The sequence below is a fragment of the Micropterus salmoides genome, unplaced genomic scaffold (genome assembly GCF_014851395.1).
Source record: "Micropterus salmoides isolate LMB-PRFRI ecotype aquatic unplaced genomic scaffold, ASM1485139v1 Ms_hic_scaffold_23, whole genome shotgun sequence".
NCBI lineage: Eukaryota > Metazoa > Chordata > Actinopteri > Centrarchiformes > Centrarchidae > Micropterus > Micropterus salmoides.
In genome coordinates, this window is record NW_024041484.1 from 3,903,110 (window position 1) to 3,927,049 (window position 23,940).

Here is a 23,940-nt window from a genome sequence, read left to right on the forward strand (position 1 = left end):
TGGACTGGGTCTGCCTCATGATAATGAAGGGAGGGCCAATCTTGGAGAATGGGCAAGGCTACTGGTCTGGTAAACTGGCTGCTAATAGCTGAACACTTTGCAGGAGAGTGAGGACTGACAGAGTACAATTCAGCACCAAGCCACAGTGGGAGAGAGAGAGAGAGAGAGAGAGAGAGACTGAGCAACAACGGGACAGCCAAGGAGACCGCTGAAACACTCTTCCCCCAAATCCCCAACTCTACAGAGAGAGGAGAGACAGAAGCAGCAGAGACAAACAAAAGCATTCTTTTCTTTCAATTTAAAGAAAAAAAAAATCAACAATACGAGGGCGACATCATTTACTTGAGAGACAAATTCAAGGAGAAAGGCGTGACAGGACGGCGTCAGTCAGCGACCAGACTTAGGTTTATCATCGGTAAAACGTCTCCAGATACAGGATTGTAGCGCAGCGGTGCGTGAAGGATAAATACATCTAAGAGAAGAACCGACCAGAAACAGGATGAGAGCGACTATGAGGACCATGTGGCTGCTGCTTTCACTCAGTGAGTAAAAGTTAAATCAAAGAACACAGTGGCCACACCTGGGCTCGTCCTGGTTACACACTGTAGTGTGTGTCCGTGGGTTGGGATGACTGTGATTCTCTGCGCTTTTTTTTCCTGTTGGAACGTGGCGTTTTTCTCTGATATTTGTGTAGTATGCCATTGAAATATATTATAGGATGTCTTATTTTGGCGAGCGACCGTAGTAAAAGTGTCTTTGTGCAGCAGCATCACTTTAAAGCTGCAGGGTGTAACTGCCAATGACACTGTGAGAAACAACAACAGGTGCGCGCAGAAGACTGAAGTAGTCACTGGTGGAAGACTTTTGCAGATCTTTAACTAAGTACAAGTAGCAGTGTCTTAATCTAAAAATACACCATTACAAGTAAAGGTTCTATATTAATATATTTTTTAAGTATTCATTAGAACGTGGGAGTATCCTGCTTAGGTTATGAAACTACAACAATGTAGTCCAGAAAATTCTCCATACAGGTTAAAGTCCTTTATTCAAAATCCTACATTGTTTTAAAAGTACATCGGTATTATCCAAAACATCATTTAAAGTATCAAAGTAAAAATACTCATTCTGCAGAAACATAGCCCCTGTCACTATATTATTACATTAAGTGTATAAGTAGCATTTTAACATCGCAGCTGGTGAAGTTGGAACTATTTGAAATACAATAACAACGCATTGTATTTAATATGCCTGTCATGTTTTTATAATGTTCAGTCTTAATCTGAAAGGTAACTACAGCTGTTTTGGGAGAAAAAGTTGTCTCTAAATGTAGTGGAGTAGAAGTATGTAGAAGCAGAACATCACAGCGAGGTCTTGAGTAAATGTACTTTCCTCCACTGTCACTATGATTTTGATTGGCCCCCTGACTTTGTTCTTTTATTATACGCTGGACTAAAACTACTGGTGCATGAAAGTGTAAGCAGCAATTTCATGTTGCAGCTGGTAGAGGTGGAGCTAATTTGAAGTACTTCATATGCTGTTGGGTGGTTTAATCCAGGTGCTAATCTTTTGGGGTCGTGGGCCGTGTGCTTGTGACCCCTCATGACGAGACCTGTGCACAGTTTGACCCGAGTGTGAGTTTCTCAGTCTAGCCCTGGAGAGGTGAAAGTGTACCCACAATATTAGAAAAGGCAAAATAAATCGGGGAAACTAAAGATAATTTAAAAAAAATGTGTGATAGAAATAACCTTTTTTCTGTCTCCTTTTTAATCATCGAGTGAAACCCCCAGGTTGGGTACTGCTGGTTAACTGTATCATTTTGTTCATATGTTATGACATCACAGTATGTTTTGTATGACAGTCCTAATCAGCAAAGTATATATTACCTTTCCTGTTATAGCTAAATCGAATTATTAGTAGCAGACTGTGATGTAAAATCATACCATATTGAAATCTAGATTCAAAATTATGGAACTGTTTGTGACTTTGGAAGCAAAGTCTTTAAAGTGTTGTTCATTTTACTATCCAAATAACTGAGTTGTTTTTAATTATCTCCACATCCCTGATTTCTTTGCCTGTATCCTTTTAGGTACAATGTAGGCAACAATTTACAGAGTATATGAACATACAGTGCATGTCCATCTTGTGACATAGGCCTATATGATAGTTTAATGCCGCATAATCAGTATTTTCTATAAGTAATACTGCATAGAAAATTCCATTGGGGATAAAGGAGGGGGGCTGTTTAATTCATAAATGTTAAGACTTCATTTGTGGACAAATGAAGGCTCTTAGGAGCAAAAAGAGCCCCAAAAAAGTAAATGCTGCCTGAGGAAAAGTGCCAAACTTGAGTCACGCTGCATCGAGGGTTGCTGCCTGTTTAAGCCTTTTTGTCTTCTTCTTGTTTCTTACTGCCTTGATTTGTGCCCAAACTGAGGAGAGTGAAATCCTCTGCATTGGAAAGTTGTTTTCTTTTCTTGTTGGCCTGTCTGGGAAGAACACATCTCACCTCACTCTCACTGTGTGGAGTGTATAAAATCTGTATGAGAGTGGACTCATCTCCCCCTCCATCCCCCACCACCCCACAGTTAAGAGCTCCCCAATGCCCCAGTCCCTCTGAATACACACACACACACACACACACACACACACACACACACACACACACACACACACACACACACACACACACACACAAAAGTCCTCCAATAGCTGTGGCTGTAGACAGAAGGAGCCTGAATAATGAAGTGCCCCCCTGACCTCCCTCCCAGGCTGAGAAGCGAGGAAAGTGTTTTTCTTTAATTATGCACCTGCCGCTCTCTCACCACCACATTAGGTGGAATCAGATGGGAGGCTTTTTATTTTTTGAGTGTGTGGAAAAAACAAAGTGTGACACAGCCCCAAACTCAATCTGAAGTCTGTCAGCACATTATCTAAAACAAAAGCCTGACACATTTTTGTGCGTGTGAATGTGCATCTGCGTTGGCCCTGTTGTCACAAGCAGGGCTGGACACCTAGTGTAAAGTAACTTTGTGACCGTAACTGAGCAGCCCTTTCTGTACTTTTTGAGCACTTTCTAAAATGAGAGATCATGATTTCCCTTAATTTACCTTAAGGTTTAGACAGCCAGGACGTAAACTAAATCTGCAGTTTGCTGTTTTTGCTAAGGCAAGGGGATTTCATTTTTCTTAAAACCTCTTCTCAATCATAAGGTGGTATGTGAGAAACCTTTCTGAAGATGCTTCCCATTCAGCTGCAGATTCAGGATGCAGCATTTGTCCTTTCACTGTGGCTAAATAGAACCAAGCAATTGTTTCTGAGTCTCCAAAAGAGCCACTTTTGTATACTTGTCTTTTTCAACACAAGTAACCTCCTGTCTCCTTAACTAAACGAACAGTTTGTCAGTTTGGGAAATATGCATATTTGCTTTCTTGCTGAGAGTTAGCTGAGAAGATTATTGTAATACCACTTTCACTAAAAACCACTCATGGACAAGTATAAACGTGGCAGCATATTTCCCCAAATGTCAAACTATTCTTTTGGTACCATTCATATTGTTCAAAGGATATTCTAGCACCTTTTCTTTCCTTGATGGTTCAGGTTTTTATAGCATTTCAGGATGGTCACTTTTGAACAATACATGGTGGGACACAGATAGAGAGAGATCTTCACTAGGCCAGGATATGTGGATATAGTCAAAGCACACTCTGTATTAATGACGTAACCAAGTCATTAATGTTGAATCTGACCCAAGTGTTAAGCAGTGAGTTTGCAGTAGTTTTTTTAACCATATTAAGTTAAAAATGCTGATTCCATTGTCCACTTGTTGTGTCAGTGGTTTTACAATTACACAGCCAGAGGAAAAGTTTTGTGGTCGCCATTGTTTCATTGCAAATGAAGCAAATTACTCCTAAACATAACCTCATTGCATTGGCTAGCTTTGAACATGCCTTTTTTACAGCATGAGCTTGTACAATGTTCTTGCTAACTGCAGCTACTAATCTAATCAAAGCAACTTTATTGGTACTTACACAGTGCAACGTATAGCAAAATTACTTCTCTACATTCAACCCATCCATATTGGGAGCAGTGGGCAGCACCTTCTAGCTGTGAGGCGGTCGTGCTAACTGTTGAGCCACCGTGCTGCCACCTAGCATGAGAAAGATGACAGCACTCGCAAATGAGAGGAAGACTCAAAATGTGCAATTGAAGTGAATGTTCAAATGCTTGAAGGTGAGGCCAGTGTTTAAATAGATCATTGCATCCTGGACAATAGGAAGAAGGCAGTATCATCAGTTATCAGTCCTCTCCAGGACTTCCTTACCCTTATGCAGACCTGCCTTGTGCTTTTGTGGGTTCCTGATTTGTTAGTTCCCTACAAGATAACAGGCAGTCGTGGTTCCTGGTCTGTCCGGACACCAGTGGCCTGGAGAGAAGCTGCCTGCTTGGCACACTCGTTTGGTGTCTGCGCTGGTTGGCGTACATGGGAAAGAGCAGAGAACAATAGATAGGAAAAAACTTTATCAACATCCCAGTTCCCAAGGAGGCTCCTGCGGCAGGAGACGGCCTTGAGCTACCCTCTCCCACTCAGCCGCGGGGAGGCTTTTTATCTAGCTGGAAAAAAAGATGTGGGAAATACAGTATTCTAGAGCAAAGTGAAAAAAGGGCGTTCCCATACAACAGACCCCTGTTTATTAAGATTTTGACACCATTTCAAAGATGTTGTTATAGCTTCAGAACTATAGTCAATTTGCTAATTTTACAACTTTATTTGCAGTTTTTGAAACTGCTTTTTGAACTTCCAGGCAGCCACTGGAGTCATCTCATGACATGAAAATCAACTGGCAGCAACATCACTTTGAAACATCATTCCTCCTTTGGCATACAAAGATTACAAGTTGTTATGAATTAGAATTAGAAATAGAAATGATCTGCGGTTCAAAGTAAAAAGTGAGGTGCCAACCCAGTCACTTTTGTCAGTAAAAGAAAGTGAGTTCTGTGAACGTACACCCTTCAACTGTGATTCATTACAAAGTGAAAGCGTTAACGTATGTTCTTGTTTTTGAATACAGGAAAACCAATTTTCAACTCAAGTCAGCTTAAGTGTCCACTCATAACCTAATGGATAAGCTATCCCAAGGAACGTTTAAGGCTCTACAAATAGATCTTATTATTATCTTATTATTCTATAGGTTTAGAAAAAGGTTAGCAATAAGTATGATTTGTAATTAGCATGGCTGTTTCAGATTCAGAGCAGAATTGATGCCAGAGAGGAAGAAAACTCTGCAAAGTAATTCCCAGTCATTTGTTATTGTGTTTTCCTACCGTTTTCTACTTGTGCAGCTCAAATTCCTGACCTCACTAAAGACTTGAGGCACCCTTTTGAGGAAGCGTGTGTACTGTCCAGATGCAGTGGATCTTGTTTTTTCGAAGATCCAGGCATGGCTGGCATGTGGACGCAGGTTTCCTTCAGGGAGGAACCTCTGCTCTCTGTAAAGCTGAGCATTTCATCACTGTCTGATGCTCCTGATAAACAGACGCTCGCCTTCACCTCAACTGTAACCTCACACTCCCTCCCTCTACCCAGCATGCCAGGCTGCACACGCAGGTGCCCATTAATCAGGCCTGCGACTGGTACTGTCGTGGACCTTCACTCACTAACCTCCTCCTCCTCCTCCCTCGTCCAGAGCCTTCTCATTCCTCTTCTCCCTTCATCTTTTCTTCCTTACATTCTCAGCACTATTTTCATCTGCCTCAACACTTTGTGTGAACTCCCCTCATTTCTCAGGTTAAACAGAAAATGGCTGCTGCTACATTACTAAGCTTTTGAAGTATTTAGCCATCTTTTTGTGATAAAAATACTTCAGCATGTTATATTCCATTGGGTATCTCAGAAATTGATATCCCCACCACCATAAGAAAATGTGGGTCCCATCCAAACGTCCTGGTTGGAAGTTTTTTGGAAGCTTATAAATGACTGTATTTTCTCAAATAAAGCTCTGTAGTCAAATAAAAGCAGGGTCTCAAATAATGACTGGGGGCATGGTAAAATAACCAAGGGTGGATAATCCCTTGCTGGCTGTCATATAATGTGCATGCCGACTAAGGATAATGTACATTTCCATCTGTTTCATAAATTCAAACAATTTAATCATCATATTTCAACACTTTGTTGCTATGAATTGCTAATCTGAAGTGTTATTAACCTATTTCTGTGACTGGATGTACAGTATGTGTGTAAATGTCCCAGCCAAACTGTATCTTGTAGTAACATGTAAGTGTTGCAAGATGGAAATACTCAACCCTCATTTGCCCCTCTTGTCCTCACCATTCGTGAACCACACCTCAACTGCACTTATCACACAGTGTTTTATTATTTTATACAGCAACACAGTTTTTCTTTTCATACATACAGTGTTTTCTATGTTTATATTTCAGAAAATTGCTACCACTAAATTGATGTTTTTCCTGCGGGCACACGTTATGATTATGTTAAAAGAGGATCTGCTACCGTCAGATTGGCCTACTTCATAGCTTCCTGACATTACTGCGCAGTAACTAGATGTTGGGGATGTGATGTTGCATGTTAAAGTGTCCTTGTGCAAGATGCTGAATTGTTCCTGAAGGCTGTGCCATTAGTGTATGAATGTGAGTGAATGGAGTCAATGTGACATGTAGTGTAAAGTGGTTTGAGTGGTCTGAAGACTAGAAAGGTGCTGTAGAACAGTCCATTACCTAAGTAGCTTAACTTAATATTAGCCTAGTTTAGTAGCTTAAATTAGTGATCTCGGCTTACTTTAGCTAGGTAGCATATTTTAGAGATATAACTATACAACCATAATATTTGCTATTTTAACATATTTAGCGATTTTATTTTAGTATACCTATACCCTACCTCTTGAGTAGCTTAATTTCATTTTTGCCAACTCTGCCTTCATCTTTGTCTTTGCTTAGCACGTGTTAAATTCTCCTTGCCTCACATGCATGGTAGGATTTATAATTTCTCAGCTAGAAGTCTGACATATCATTTTCAATTTAACAAAGTGCAAAGCTGCCAGAAACCCAGAATGCAAGAATAAGACACAAGACACCTATAAAAATGTACACATCATTATATCTTCAGGGAAATACAATAAATATTCTTTCACACAATTAGAAATAATTAATACAGCAGAAAAACAAGAGAATATTTACATGTTAGGTGATTGTATCCCAACTCGTTTTGTGTCACCAAATAATAATAATAATAATAATAATTCATAAAAATTCATTTCTTTCAAAACATGTTTTGGTCAATAGAGATATATGAGTTATGGAGAAGTGGATAGCAAAAGCCAAATGGGAGTGAAACAAACAACTGTGTAAAATGCAGTATACCACCAGATAGAGGGTAGTTTCTCTAAAATGCAAATGTTTTAATGTGTTGAATATGACAAATACACATTACAAATCTTCAGAAATCAAGGATGTTGATGTCCTACATCTGACAGATAAATGGCTGAAATTCCTGCTACCCTGGTTTCCTAATTTATTTCTACTTATCAGCGGAGGGGTGTGCGTATGTGTCTGTTTGTGTGCATATGTGTGTGTGTGTGTGTGCATATGTGTGTGTGAGTGTGTATAATGAGGGGGAGCTAACATTGAACTTTTAGCATTAGCACACCCCACCGCTCGTATAAACACACATACTGGTCTGGTTTCCAAGGACAGGGAGTGTGTTGTTTGTCGATAATATGTGCAAGGATGTGTGTTATTCTGTGTGTGTTTGTGTGTGGTCAGTCATTTCCATGTAGCCGTTAGATTTACGTCCCCCCGCTCCCCCACTCCTTTTTGTCTCTCCTCCCTTTCACTTGTCTCTCTTTTATTCCCGCCGAGTGTTTTTACATTCACGGCTCCCCACCTCCCTTCACTGGAGCGCACAATGTAAAGCAAAGACCCCGTCCTTACCCTACACTCCCTCCCCTGCCCCCCCAAGTTCCACAGAGAGCTGAATTATATCTCTCAGTGGGACAAGGATGGGGGCAGATGAACACCTAAAAGGCCCTGTTGCAGCAGGGGTCTGCAGTGAGGGAGTAGGCCATGCTTGCATGGCCGCACGTGGGGCCAGAGGGGCCTTTGTGTGGGCTGTCACCAAGCTAACGGGGCAGCTTTGTCTCGCCAGGGCTTTAGAGCGACAGCTACATTTATTTATTTACTCTATTCCACTTGGCGCCGTTAGTGCACGTTCACGCTCAGATGCACATCAATCCGGGGTTCAAGTCAGAGTGCCTGGCAAGCTGGATAGATAACTGGCTGGATAGCTGGCATGCACACACACACACACACACACACACACACACACACACACACACACACACACACACACACACACACACACACACACACACACACACACACACACACACACACAAATTGTACCATGGAACTTGGGAAAAATAATTCCTCAATAAGGACTGCCATTGTTTGTTTATGTTCAATTTCTGACACACAGTCTAAACACATATTAATTGGGCTGTTGTACTGGATATTATTTTGGTGTGCCTGTTGTTTTGTCTACCCCCTGTAGTATTTATGATGTAACATGTATATATCTTTGGTGCAGCTAAGTTGTAATGTAATATGTGTGTACACTAAAACCCGACGTGTGGTTGTACAGTATCTAGACCAAAAGTATATGGGTACGTACTTTGGTTTGCCTTTAGGCTAACCTTCTTAGTTACAATTTAAAAAAATCTCAAAGGAATAGTTCAACATTTACTCGCTGTCTTGCCACCATGTGAGAAGACTGATACCACTCTTGTGTCTGTGCCCTTAATATGAAGTTAGAGCCAGAAGGAAGTGTTGCCAGATTGGGGTGGTTTTACATACAACTTGGCTATTTTGTATTTAATTCAGCAGGTAAAAATTGTTATGGGCGGGTTGTGATAATTTAAGCCACATTTTGTGCAATTTGGAATGTCCAAACAAACAAAAAGTTGGGCTATATTCCAATAACTCAGCCCCTCCACTCGTCCAACTTGTATGATTTAGACTAACAGTTCAGGGGACACACAATGACAATGACAACAGATGACTGTCAAAACCACGTCATTTCAGTTTATCACAAATAAGTTACCACTGATGTTAATTGTATTTGCTCTGTCAGAGAGCAATAAAACTGTCCTTCTGTCTTTCCTTTGTTATCTTCTCCATGTTTCAGTCTGTGTGGGGCCTTGGACATGAGGGTGTTTATTTACAACATGACAGTAGTCTGCCTACAAATACTTTCTAGAGTATTTGTAACATTTCAACTGCTCATTAGTTGAGACTTAACAGTTCATCTGCTGCGTAAATAAAACCGTGTTCTGATATTGCACCACTTTAGTTTAGGTTTGGTTAGGTTTAGGCACAAAAAAACATCTTGCTTGGGGTATGTTCATGAATTGTCACATATACTCTATTGATTATCTGTTAAACATCTTCAGACAAAGCGAAACTAGCTAAAGCTAAAATGTTACAAGTACTCTATAAACAATCTGTGGGCAGACTATCCAAATAAAGTGTTACCGGAGACAGTTCAACCCTGTCTCCACCCTCTGGCCACTCTCATTCTCCTTTTGTGTGCACGGATGGTGGTTCTCACACTGAACAGGATGGGGCTGACACCCCATTGATCCAGCTAGTGGAACCCCCATAGGGAGAGTAGGGAGACAGAGATCACCCTCTGACCTCCTCTGGACCTCCACTTAGTCTCAGTGAATACAAGCTAAACACTGTCATGCTCCACAGGTTCACTGTAGGACCAGCTTCAAAGGTAGATTGACACTAAGGACAGACAAATGTGAGGACATTTCGGCGCAAATGGTCTTCTCCTTGATAAATCAACATATCTAATACTTTTATTTTGATACTATTTCAAGAGCCCGGTCTCATCCCAGGGCATCAAATACCGTCACTTTGACAAAGCATCTGAATTCAACGCACAAGGTACCCTTCAGCGTCCATATGAGACTTTCAGGTATCTCCAGTGTAACCCATCCGCTGTCACGTAACGTACTTATTTCAACCCAAAACATGATCTTTTCCTGAACCTAACCAAGTAGTTTTGATGCCTAAATCCAACCAAACCAAACTGCATATATACCAAATATTAAAAAGCCATCTCATACGGGGGCTGAAGGGTACCTTGTGCATCAAATACCAACACCCTGAGATGAGAACTTGTTGATTTCAATCATATTATCACCATATAAAGTTGCTATGGTTAACATGTCAGCAGACATAGAGCAACATAAGCAAATAAAATAATTTTTGTGTCCACCTGATGAACGTCAGTCCAACATTACCTGTGCTTTAGCTCCCTTTTGGTCTCCACCAGCCTCTGAGGGAAGTGCTCCACTATGTTCACCAGCTAGTCTCTCACATCTGCGGGAGTGGTGAGATTGAACCAAAACAGAAAAGTTGTTGATAAAAAAAATACTGATTAGTGCAGCTTTAGGTGGCACAAATGTCCCCTCTGTGGGCCAAAGAGGAGCATGATATGTCCATGCATGTTCCCTCTATTTTTCTTGGTAAACTGACGTCAGTTTTGCTTCTCTCTATCTCTGATTTACATAACACAACAACGATTCAACCAAAAGACAGTCTCTAAAGGTTTTTACATTTGTTGTCATAAACACTTCTACTACCACTTGTCTGGTAACTGATTCTAAGGCAAATTCTGTCTTGCACATGAAATAGTGTGTTTTAGGTTTCTGATTCCTTTGAATCAGATGGAATTTGTTTACCCACACTCGGCTTGTAGAAACAGAAAAATGCACACCTACAGAAACTCAAATTTCATCAACCTAAAATCTAAAGAAAAGCATGCCACACAATGTTTGATTGACAGGTGATATGTGGCATTTCATGTCACAGTGGTTGTTCATGTAGTTAAGATATGTGAAATGCTATGGATAAACTTCCCTATGGCGATAATAATGTATGCTTAAACCCAAGTGAGAACAATAGAAACAACTGGAACAATACCAACTTAAGTCCATTTAGCCAACCCATATTACAAAATAAGAAAACACACACACACAGGCTCAGATCAACAGAACTGTTTCCTGCCACTGAGGTGAGCCAAGATGTAGATGTCTGCTGTCTGCCCCTCACACAGTCCACAGGAGCAGGTCACACCCAAAGACAAACAGCATAACAACAGGACAACATTACAGTGTCTACAGTCTGCTGTGAAGTACAGTCAGCCAGCAGGAATGAGCTTCACACACTAAGGGAAGCAGTGAGCATGCTGAGGTTAGTGAGGTCATAAAGTTGAACAGTAGGTCAGGATAGGGTTTTTGCTAAGCAGGGTTGGAAAGTTTGTCAGGTAAAAAAACTAACAAACTGTCTGTTGGAAATATTATGGTACTTATTTATAAGTAAGTAACTTGTGAATTTGTAAACTTCTTAATTATCTATTTTTCCTAGTTTAGCGCTGCAATTTAATTAGAATGTTATATTAATTTTTGTAGATTTTTTTTTACTACATACAGAACTAAGCTTATTTTACCTAAATCAGTATTAACTAATTTTTTGGGCCACTTGAGGAGCAGGGGAAGAAGTCATAAACCCAAAATTGTTGCGTGACCTTCCTCACCTCTTTCTCCCTGGCCCTCATCACTATCTAAATTAAGTCCTAAAATTATTTTAAAAAGATTGATGTTAGTCATCTTTAGTCTGTAAGTCAGACAAAGAGCATTCATTCTCCTTTTAGGTCTGGTTTAGTCTCCACCAATTCCTGAGTTTGGTGCTGGACAGGCAGCGTGTAGTTTATCAGTGTTTTTGCTCAAAACAGCTGCCTGCTGCTGGTTAATGCATTAAGCTAAAACAATGAACTAAAAGACATCAAAACACTCCATAGAACTGAGTGACACTGTAGAGTGTGTAATCATTCTGTGGGCTTGTACTTACGAGTGGCACCTTTCAAAATAAGACACAATACAATACTGTAGCCTTTCTTTTTATGAGTATACAAAAGATGGATTTATTTGTTGGACACATACTCATTTCACAGGTTGTTTATTGTGTATTGACTAGTGCAGCTTTGAGTGAGTAACTCAAATAGACTTATTTCTAATATGTTACTAGGCTAACAGTATAGTATTCTCAAAGTTACTGTAAGTAATTAGTAAAGTAAGCCTATGTTGAAGTAAACAAACCAGGAAAAGGGCGTATGTTGTGTTTTGAGAGGGAGGTAGTCCCAGCGGGCTTAACAGACTAAAGGTGGTGATTCGTGTGTGTGTGTGTTTTTCTGCAGGCTGTGTGGTGAGGAATGTGTGGGTGAGGTAAAAACAGTCTTGGTACTGATAGCAGTGGGATCGGCGGGTGCTGTCGCCCACTAAGAAACAGATGCGTCGGTGACAGGTCGGGTCAGCAGGGGTCACGCCAAAAAAGACCCCACACCTGGGGGAGGGAGAGCAAGATAGATAGCAGGGTCGAAGGAGAAGATGACAAAGTGATTTTGAAGACTTCTCACGAAAAAAAGTATCGCAAACTTCTGGCAGTTAAGTGTGGTTAGCAGCAACAAAGTACTGTAAGTTTGCAGCCATGGGACGTCTTTAAAAAATACACTCAACTCCAACCTGTGAACTCAGTCAGCTAAATTCCCTGTATATTATGTGATGTTTAAAATCCATAGTTCCATACATGAGGGGAAAATCCAACCATGTCTACATAGTTTACAGCTTTTGCTGGTGTTTGTTGCATGTCAGGGTCAATTCAGTACTGATAGCTGCAGAGAGTACCTCAAAATTCAGTGCAGTTGCAATATACCAATTCCTTTTTCTGTTTCCTGACTGAAAAGACTCTGACAGGTTGAACACAACAGGGTCTCACAGTTACTCTTTCAAACTGAGGGAACGGCCCTCATCAAGCAGATCCTGTGTGCTGTCAAAAAGCCACTGAACAGCGAGTAGCACATGTGCCGTACATCAGAACACTCAGCTCAATCAACGGACTCCTCTGAGCGCAGAACTTTGACATTCTTACTCTTAGTAACTGTGTTTATGGCAGCAGGCTGAAGGCTGATAAGTGATGTGTCTGTGCTTTGCAGAGAAAGGACAGGCTTGGCTCTACCAGCCTCCACTTGACCAGAACAGACTCTTATCTGCTAACTCCTAACAACGTCCTAATGGTGCATTCAAATGCTGTGGGAATTATGGCTTGAGTAGCTCATGACCTGAATGGTTTGACTTTTGGTTTGCAGAAACTTGTTTATGTTATCTAAAGTATGAGCAACAAAGCCTTACATGCTGATTCAACCGTACCTATTGTATGAACTTTTGGTGCCAAAGCTTTTCAATTATTCTAGTATTTTTTTTTTTTTTTTGCTGCTGCCTTAAATGTAGGTTGTTGTACGTACCTTTGAAGTGGTGACTAATTGGTTATACCAGGTTTAAGTCTAGTGAGATTCTAGTCTCTACTCGCCCATTCAGAAATTCACTGCAAAGCCTTATCGTTAAAAATCTTAAATGACAATAGGAACATCGCCCATTGCTTTCCTCCATACGACAAAACCTAAACCTGCCATACTGATTGCCATTATGACGTGTGAAACAAAGATTTGTATGGTATCCAGCTCTAGTGAGCTTTCAGTAGTAGCTGGGCACACTTCTGAATTGGCGCTATATATAAATAAAATTTAATTGAATTGAACTTTGAATATAAAGTGTTTTGTATACAACTTATATAAGTTCATTCTTAAGCATGGAAACAGTGTCACCTCGAGGTCCATTCGGTAGCTACTCTGGAGCTTTCCATTGTATCACATGTCCTCATCAGCAGATTTCTTTTCCTCAATGGCCAATGGATTTGGTGATGTTTAAAGGAGACCTATTATACTGCATTTCCAGTCCTATATTGTAGTTCTGTGACTCCTCTATGGCAGCTTTGCATGATTCAAAGTTCGAAAAATCATTTTCTGTCTTATACTGACTCTTCATGTAAGGCTTCATTTCAGCCTCTGTTTGTAACAAGCTGTAGATGCTCCTGTCTCTTTAAGGCCCCTCCTCTCAAAGCCCACTGTCTTCTGATAGGCCAAGACCTGAAGCATGTTGTCAGGCTGTCGTTGTTGCTGTGTGGGACAGGCATACTGAGTGTTGCCATGCCGTTGCTGTGCGGAGCAAATAACCATATGTGGAATACCGGCTCCGTCTAGCTCCATATGGCGTAGAACAGGGCCTTGGTTAAAAAAAAGCAGTTAAAAACTGCTGAGGTTTTGGCTCACAGGGATTTCTTTTAAATACTTTAACCTCATTATTTGAAGCTTTGGCCATGTTTAACATGAACATCCAACATTGTAGATAACTCATAAAATAAGGAAAGCATAATAGGTCTCGTTTAAATATTTTGTTACTGAGTTGGTCCGTGAACTGTGGGGTATGTAGGACATATACACACATTGTCCATACTGGTGTTTTAACCACTGAACTGTTTGATCTTAGATCACATACTGTAGCCTATACTTAAAAACAAATCTACATGCAGAGGCTTTCATTTTGATTGTAATAGGTGATCTGTCACATTGAACATTGTGTCCTATTCATGATAAAAACATCATTATACCTCTGGGGAAATATTCCATAATGTCATTTACGTGTAAGTTAGTATGTCCCCACATATGTATAGTGAAAATCCAGTGGCTATGTGTGGATGTACTAAAGGTGGGTGGAGGTCAGAAAGCATGAGTGCAGGGGTGGTGTAGGGTAAGGCCATTGTTTTCTGGCCATGGAGTCGGGCGAGGATTGTTTATGGGGCACTTCAAATGGGCCGTGGTCGTGGGTGTGGTGCTTCCAAGTTTATTGTCTGCAGCATCCTGTCCTGGTGACTATAAATAGAGAAACAGAAGAAGATGGAGCGCTGTGGCTGAAGCTTACAGCTGTCCGAACTGCAGGAAGCCCACTAGCAGAGGTCGACATAGACTTCAGTGTGCTCCCTCAGCCTCGACTTTAACAAAAAGGACATTATATTAATTTAAAGCTATACTAATCGATATTTTTATATTGACAAGGATGAAATGTGTTATATATAATATAGTTATGAACTTATTTTATATACTTACCACCCCATTTTTAGTGTACTGTATTAATATTGTTTTTTCTTCCACAGGTTTCCTGTTTCAAAATGTCTGCTCAGATGTCAATACTACTTTAAAGTCAGGTAATAATACTACTGCAAATATTGCAACAACTACTGCAGCAGCAACTACTGGAGCAGCAACTCCTACAACAACAACTACTGGAGCAGCAACTCCTGCAACAACAACTACTGCAGCAACTCCTGCAACAACAACTACTGCAGCAACTCCTGCAACAACAACTACTGCAGCAGCAACCCCTGCAACAACAACTACTGCAGCAGCAACTAATGCAACATCAATTAATGCAGCAGCAACTACTGAACAAAAGAAGGAAATAACCCCACAATCAAACATTTCAGTCATCATCGAAGTGACTACTGCTACATCCAAGCCAACTGACACGCCAGCCCCCACAACTACCCCACCATCAACATCCAAACATAGCGTCTCTGACAACACCACTGCAGTTGCTGCTTCTACCAGCACCCCACCCACTTCCATAGGCAAAACTACAACAGCTAACAACCCAGTCATTTTCCCCCGTGCCACCACAACACAGATGCCTGAAAGCCCTGGAACTAATAAAATCCTTGGGACTGAAGCAACTGTTGGGTCTGACAAGAGGGAGACAACCAAGATCACAAAGGTCTTGACAGAGGACCCTACACAACTGACAACAGAGCAAAGTTCTAGGACTTCCACCTCCATCATTATCAACCCAAGCCAATGGGATGGCGAAGGAGTCCTTTTCATGACAACACAGGAGAACAGCCAAGGAGGTGAGTTCCCCAGTGACTCTAATTCAACCCAACATAAAAACTACACAGGTGATGGTAAGTTAATGACTGAAGGTTCGTTTTAAACTTTGAAAGGCCACAACTCACCCAAAGATTGACATTATTTATATAAATGAGACCAATCACAATTTTGAACTCAGATGTGATTCCTTACAACATGTTTAACACAAAATGTCATGGCATTTGAGAGACGTCAGCAGTTGGCCAAAATTGAAGGTCAAAGTTTAAATCATTTATAGGCCTTAACTGGCACACCACCAGCCCAACTCTGATGAGGTATTGTCACTGATTGGCTCAGAGGTGCCAGCATCAATACCGTGCCTGACTTGTCACCTACTTGTTAATCTTTATAGAAGAACCTGTCAGTTATTTATGGCCAAACATTTACAGCAAGGGTGAGTGACAGAATTCTTTTTTCCACGAGGATGATGGAGACAGTCCACCTACCTTTTCTTGTAGGCTACTCTCTTTTAACATTTTTTATTAAAATGTTGTATTTGTTATTTGTAAGGGATCATGTACAATATTAAACATATATATTGCCATTTGATGTATATTATCAATTGACAGTAAAGCCTTAAAAAGGGTAGGACACAAAATACGGAATTATACTCTGAACTAAACATCTTTGTGTAATTGTACGACTGGATGTTAGACAAATTCAAAACAAGGATATTTATATGCAAGATGTGTCACAAGTCTCCAAATACACAATTGACTTTTGATTTAAACACTTGAGCACTGATGGCTTTGCGCATTGTTAGACTATTGAGTCTTGATTTGTAAAGATCAACAGATCATTGGTTTTATGCCCTCACAACTGTCATTTACATTTTCAAATTCCTCTTTAAAAGATGGTGTCAAGTGTGAAAAAAAACAAACATATTAAATGTTTATTGGAATGTTCCACACTAAGGCATCATGGTTACGATATGGTATGGTTATAATTTATTTAAAATGTAATAACAATAACTTATACCAGCAGAAAAACTGGGAACAAAAATAAAAAGAGGAGTCATTAGATGGCAAAAGGACACTTTAAAACAACACCTTGAATTTGAGTTAGAATTTCTAATCCTCCAACAAAGCCTGATGTCCCACTATATTTGTCTTGTTGCCTGGTACCTGCATAGACTGTATAAAAGGAGTGAACTTACCCACCGTGACGTCACCCATTGGTTTGTGGAACATCGTTTTGAAGCCTTGGATTTGGCATTTTGGCGATCGGTATCTTGTTTTTTTGGAACCAGATGTGACCATTTTCAGATATTGAATGTGGAGCTAGCTTAGTTAGTAAGTGCATCCGTAACTCAAATTAACTTATTAATAATAGTTAACAGCTGACTCCGTAGAGTATCTTTTAGTAAAATCTTTAGGTGACTTTATGTTACATTTAACTTTCATGATCTAAAAAACACAGTGAAAGGGTTAAAGTTCTTAGACGAAAACACCCAAAACAAGTTCACTGCTAGTTACACGTGAAATGGATACAATTCACCTCTATTCTGATTGACAGGTCGCCTTGGTAGCGACTTGTCAATCACAATCACTTTATCGTCTGTTTTACAGAACATCATGCTGTATTGAAGACTTGAAACTAGTGATTAAGACCATAAATTCATCAGAAATTCTTTACTGAGGTAATAAATGAAGTGAGAAGTAGGTTCCTTTTGTCATGACTCCAATGCTATTGGATTTCTTTTTGCAACCAGTGGAGTCGCCCGCTGCTGGGATAGTAGAGAATTAGTAAGAATGAAGGTGTAAGGCACTTATGCATTAGCTTTACTTTTCAAATCGGGGGTTCCTGCAGGGGTTCCTGCAGGGGTTCCTGTGTGTACCATAGCCTACAAACTGTGGTTTTTCCGTCAATGTCGTCGATCCTGCTTTCGATTTCCAAGTAGGAAATTGAAAGCTAATTTTGATCAGTTTTCAATTAAGAATTAAAACTCTTACACCCCAATTGAAAACAAAGCAAAACCAAAAGGGCAGGGTCAGTAGTTACACAAACTTTTCAGTTAGCTTGAAAGCTACTGACAGAACTGCAACTCTTGATAATATCAGTGATTTTGGTTCAGTCACTGACAGTATTCTGTGTGAGTGGTTTAAAACGTGTCTATGAATGTTTTAATACATGTCATAAATCGGTTACAGTGTTTGTTAATGTACATCAACATTGAGATCATTTGAGACAATTTTGCTTTCCAGCATTTTCAAAATTGAAAAGTGTGCTAAACAAAAGTGAAACAGTTGTCACTGAGTGGCTTAGAGCGGTCTGCATCCCTACCTGGCGGCGATATGTTTACTGTTTTCTTATTATCTCTTGTTGAAGTTAGTGGGACAAAAAATGTAAGCAATACAAGCTATGAGCAGACAACACCGACGCCTCGTGTGACAGATGGACTCACAGGGACCACCAGCAGCCCCTCCGCCATAATCACTGCGGCAGGAGACGATACTGCCGCAGTGACCTCTGGTACCAAAGATGGAAGCATATCCCAGCAGGCTGCCGCCACCGCCGCCGCCACTACCACCGCAGCAGCTCAGCCAGAGACGTTTTCGGTAAGACATGCTGTAATAAAGGGGAACAGACAGCTAGTGCGTCTGCTTGCCTTTACATTGACATATTACTGAAATTACTCTCATGCTGTTAGAGACTCCAGGGTCACTGACTGACATACTTCTTTTCTTACTTTTTTCTGCAGTTTTCTCTAAACAACGGGCACGTGGTAAGATTTTGCTCTACTCTGAGTTTTGTATTTTAAAATCTGTAACATCCATCAGATTGTCTCAACAAAAAAAAAATTCCATAATAATACACCTTTCCTGCGCTGACCCTCATCAAGCCTCTGCTATTGTCCTGTCCATGGAAGGCAGGCCCACACCCTTTGCACTCCATTCTTCATGGCATTTACTCCCAAAAGCATTAGCCTCAAGGAGCTGCTAGCGTTGCTGTACACTCTTTTTGTCCATTTAAAGACCAAATAGTATCAAGTTTGAGTGCCATAAAAATAAAAGAATGATGAAGGAATATAAATTATGTGTACAGGATAAGAATATGAAAGCACTGCACTTTCATAAAGTTTAGGTATGATTTCGGTCAGTTTTCATTAAAAATGTAATTGAGTCAAAGATAAATTCTGTGGAAACTGTGAAATAAACACAAGTACTTCCCACCACTGGAGGTGGCTCTGGATAAATCTCTGAGCCGTCCAGACTCTGTGTTTGCAGCAACAGGACAGGAAGCTGTGAAGCTCGCTATATAAAAAAAGAGATTCCAGTCACTGGGTGGAAAAAGTGTCTTAGTGAGAACCCTTCCTGTCTTTCACTAGTTTCCTACGTTCCCACACCCCTTTCATATACTCACCCTCTCTGACGGCCTACGCAGCTGTGCTGTTCCATAATACACCAGAAAGAATCCACACATCATAGCACAGGAAGATATGACCTCAGTCACCTTTGACCTTCCTGTCCAAACTGACAGTATAGCTCATGAATTATTTATAGAAGTAAAACATGTGTTGTGGCATTGATTGATGTATAATGTAAATAGATGTTGTGCAAATGTGTCATTTCACCTCCAGGAAGAAGAACGGAAAGATCTGGTGGAGGTGTGCAGGCGGCTGATGGTGAATTTGCAAGATGGAAACTGTAGCCTGACATTGCGGCACAGCAATGGCAAAACACAGATCGACAGTGCGGCGATAAATGGCAATGGTAAAAATACCATCCTCCCTAAATTAAAGTTAAACAGAATTTTCTAAATTCTATATTCAAACAACTAATTTGAAATGTATCTTACAGTAAAAACCAGCCTGGCAAACCAGTTTTATGAAGAAATCACCAAGGTAAGGGTTAATATAAAGATTGTATCATCAGCACATGTAAACACTTCGTGATTCAAATGCCACATTAACAGGCACTACAATGTGAAAAGAAGTAATTCTCTTTTGTTGTCCATCTAAAGAAACCAACAGACAACAAAACCCTGATAGCCATCCTGGCCTCCTGCGGAGCTCTGCTGATCATGATTGTCATCCTCACTGTTTGTGCCTCCCACCACCGCAAGCCATACAACGAGAACCAGGTAGGTGGAAAGCTTTCCTGCTCAGGCGCAACAAAGGCACCAAAGTGTTCTCTGTCAGACTACACAGTTCATTTGTCTTTTGGCCCGTGGGAATGAAAAGTTTAGGTGAAAATAAATAAAATTTGTTTGTAAAATAAGACAATCAGGATACATCCTGTCATGCCATTTCCCTTTATAGAAAGGCGTCCGATCTTACAGGAGACCATATTTTGGCTACTACCAAAATACATATTAACAACATATTACCAACACTGTTACACAAAATAGGGAATGTAACACCAGAAATGTTAACTTGTAGCCCCCCAAAATAACAATCTCTGCTCAATTAATCCACATAGGACTTTACAGGGAAGTCTAATGCCCTGTTATAATAACATGCTACATTAGCAGCCTAGCTCTAGGGATGGCAATGTTGGTCTCAGTTGGTCCACCACTTGGTCCAGCCTGAAATATCTTAGCAACTATTGGACTGATTACTATGAAGCTTGCTACTGACATTCATTCTCTAGAAGGTAAATCTATGTGCTGGTCAAAATGTGCACTTCTCCAAACTCGGCCCAGACGTGATCCCTTAACTTTTCATCAGCTCAAAACCTGAACTCGACCAGTATCTCCTGCTAATTTAATGTCACCCCCATCATTCTCAGCTGTACTTTCTGTCAGGATGCTAACAAACTAAAGCAAGAGTAACAATTCTGCACGTAAAGAAACTTTGAATCATTCAAGGTTGACTGACATTGATAGTGGAACAAATCAATAAATATCACATTCAAAGATCCCATAATTAGAATCTGAAATGAATGACAATGTTTGAAGAGCTCTTAAGGCAGAGACCTTATTTTCTGGAATTCTTTTAAATTCCTGGAAAACAATGAATCTTTCCCCGCGACCCTGTACGCAGGATAAGCGGTTGACAATGGATGGACGGACAATGAATCTTTAGCTGTGACCTCAAATTGACAAATAAAGCCAACACAAATGGCTACAGGATACAGGGACAGCCATTTCTCTGTTAAAAATATGAACACACAATTCTTAGAGACTTTGTCCTTTTTAATCTCTACAGCAACACCTGACGGAAGAGCTGCACACGGTGGAGAACGGTTACCACGACAACCCCACACTGGAAGTGATGGAGGTGCAGCCGGAGATGCAGGAGAAAAAGATGGCGCTGAACGGAGAGTTTAACGACAGCTGGATCGTGCCCTTCAACAACCTGCTCAAGGAGGACATACCCGATGAGGAGGACACACACCTGTAGAGGCGACTAGGGAAGGAGAAGATGAAACGTAAGGAGATAGCGACAGGCTAGTTCTAGCCACACCAAAACAAACAAAAGAATCCACACTTCTTGCTCTTTGACAGCCCTGCCTACTCACCTTACCGCCCCTGTAGCCAGAGAAGACTTTATCATAAAGAACTACATTCTATACAACAACCAAGCCGCCATATTACGGTTGTTTGTCTGTTGGATTGATTTCTGTTGATGGATAATAAAATCTAACACTTTGAACTGACTGAAATTCTAGATAGTGGCCTTGCAAACTTAAACACATTTTCCACTAAATATATCACTGTTGTGCCTACACAGTAGTTTTTATATAAATATTTGAGAGCAACTTCCTACAGCGCAGAATGAAAAATGTGCCATTTAAAAAAAAACTTAGAAAGTACCCCAAACCCAAAGGGGATTGTGCCTTTTTATTTTACTATACCCATAGAAAGAGTTGATTTGTACACAGCCGTCTGTAAGAACAGTATGTTTGTTCTTTTTTGCCTGCAAGTGAGGAGGAGCCAGGTGATGTGTTCTAAACCGATCACTTAGCTCTGGAGATCTAAGAGGAAGAAGATCAGAGAGGTAACAGCAACGCCATCTGCCTTGGCTGTTCTAGAGTTACTGTCTTCGATAGGTGACCACAGGATACTTTCAAGCATCCTGGTGATTTTCCACTAGTGCGTGACGCTATGAGGGAGCTGCCAGTGGCTGTAACTTCCGCAACTGAGCACTTACCTTACCCCAAGGTTTAAATCCAAAATGCCATGTAATGACTCAAGGGTGTATGGAAAGCCTGAGGGGAGCATATATATCACAAGTATAGTGTGCGTTTTCGCTTCACGTCTTGATATGTGACCCTGACCTGTAGTTGTGATTACAAAATGATTGTACAGCATTTAAGGGAAAAGGCTCCTGTCTTTATCTTTTGTCCTCTTTTGCCTTCCATACATGGATGATATAAAAATGAACTGATCACATGTTTATGTGAGCTTTTTTCCTTTTAAATATAAGTCACATTATTTAAATGCTTCATTTTGAAACTGATCGTTCCAGTTTATTACATCTTAGGTCTTATTCTGGTGTCCCCCCCCAAATATTTATATCAACTAACTAACTAAACCAAAGTAGCTACTGAGATCCGAGGACATCCTACAACAAAGTCTGACAAGGCATGAACGAGCAGTCAGACTACCAGACTGGTTGTAAACAAGCCATGCATTTCATCTACATTAGCTCCTCCACTTTATTTGGAGGTACAACTGAAAGTGAATCAACCTTACTGTCACTAATAATGTCTTGACAGTTGTGAGCACAAAAGTACAGTAAGCACAGTGGGTCAAATTACTCTAGTCTTTCTTGGTCAGGTATGACTAGTAGCATAGACTGTCTAACATTTCAGTGGTTTATAACAACAGTAAAATAGGAAACATTTGTACTTCACCAAGAGATATTTATCTTGAATCCTACTTGTAATCACATTGAACTTGGCTCTCAGACAGGCCACCGATTGAAGCAACCTATACAAGAGAATCTTGGGAAATAAAGGGAAATGTAATGACTCATTGTTCTATCAGTGCCACGTAGCCACAGAGGCTGCTGTTCAGCAAAAGTTACTTTTGTTTTTGCTTTAAACAAAGGAAAATGATCTCATGTTGCAAATCACAGCTTGCATGTTCCAAGCTGGTCTGTAACCTCTGGTGATGTTTACAATGGACCGTTTGCCTTTGTTTTCTCTTCCAAATTATGTTGGCTAACCTGTCTGGTTGTGTGACTGCACGTTTCGTGCCCTGCTGAACTGTGGTTGAATTATTACTGATAGGACTGATGGGAAAAACCACTAAAACGCCTAGACTGTCATAATGTGGAATGATCCTGAAACTACATCAAAATTACAACATTTTCTGAAACCAATACTCAAACATATCTTACTCTTATTGCATGTTATAAATTTATGAGTCAAGCTGCAACACATGTTGAGATTTTCCAGTTCATGAGGACCAGGATACAAATACTTTGAGACAGCTTTATCAAGTGATTCACCTCGGAACAGTATTATCACCCAAAATGGAGAGTCAAATATTGGGAATGAGAACAATACTGGACTGATGGTGAATTTTCTTTTTAAAGCTGGTATTGGTCAATACTGATATGCCAATAACTTGGTGCACCTTTGAAGAGAACACTGTAAATAGTCTAAACTGTTGCTGATGCTGGAGAGGAGGAGTCATTTTAAGATGCCTTACGTGGTGTTCAAACCCTCCAAGCAGATTCTGAGCACAGTTTTGTTTGATATTTTGGATGCTTTTCAGTTTAATAATGTACTTCCCTTTAAACAATTAAGAAGTTAATATATGTACGTATATAAAAGTGAATCCATCACCTTGGGCACTCCAATCCAACTTTGTTTTTGTTTTGTTTTTATTGTGTTTGTGTGTATGTTTCACATTTATAATAGCTGTGATACTTTCACCAAAGTACATTACCAGTATTTTATGTATTTATGGTTTGTTTGCTGCTGAAGGCAGACAACAGGGGTCTGACACACTGGAAGCTGTAAATTGGTGATCGCCTTAGCGGTCGCGTTGTTCTACATGTTCAGATTTGCAAATAAAGGAAACATATTTCCACTTTGGTTCTGTAGTTTTCCTGTTTGCTCAGCTGTTAGTAACACCCACACATGGTATGT

At 40.3% G+C, this 23,940-nt stretch overlaps 1 protein-coding gene across 1 annotated transcript; it reads left to right on the forward strand.

Moving 5' to 3' along the window:
* The first annotated feature begins 88 nt into the window (after positions 1-88).
* Positions 89-23,881, forward strand: podxl (podocalyxin-like). Its single transcript, XM_038738858.1, has 8 exons — positions 89-542; positions 15,127-15,876; positions 18,224-18,453; positions 18,597-18,620; positions 19,476-19,608; positions 19,696-19,739; positions 19,859-19,978; positions 21,045-23,881. The coding sequence occupies exons 1-8, from the start codon at positions 500-502 to the stop codon at positions 21,237-21,239; spliced, it is 1,539 nt and encodes a 512-aa protein (XP_038594786.1). The 5' UTR covers positions 89-499; the 3' UTR covers positions 21,240-23,881.
* The last annotated feature ends 59 nt before the right edge of the window (positions 23,882-23,940 follow it).

Coding starts and splice junctions, on each gene's coding strand:
- podxl (XM_038738858.1), top strand. CDS start 500: ATGAGAGCGACTATGAGGACCATGTGGCTGCTGCTTTCACTCA. Junction 543..15,126: donor GTGGCTGCTGCTTTCACTCA/GTGAGTAAAAGT, acceptor TTTCTTCCACAG/GTTTCCTGTTTCAAAATGTC. Junction 19,979..21,044: donor AGCCATACAACGAGAACCAG/GTAGGTGGAAAG, acceptor TAATCTCTACAG/CAACACCTGACGGAAGAGCT.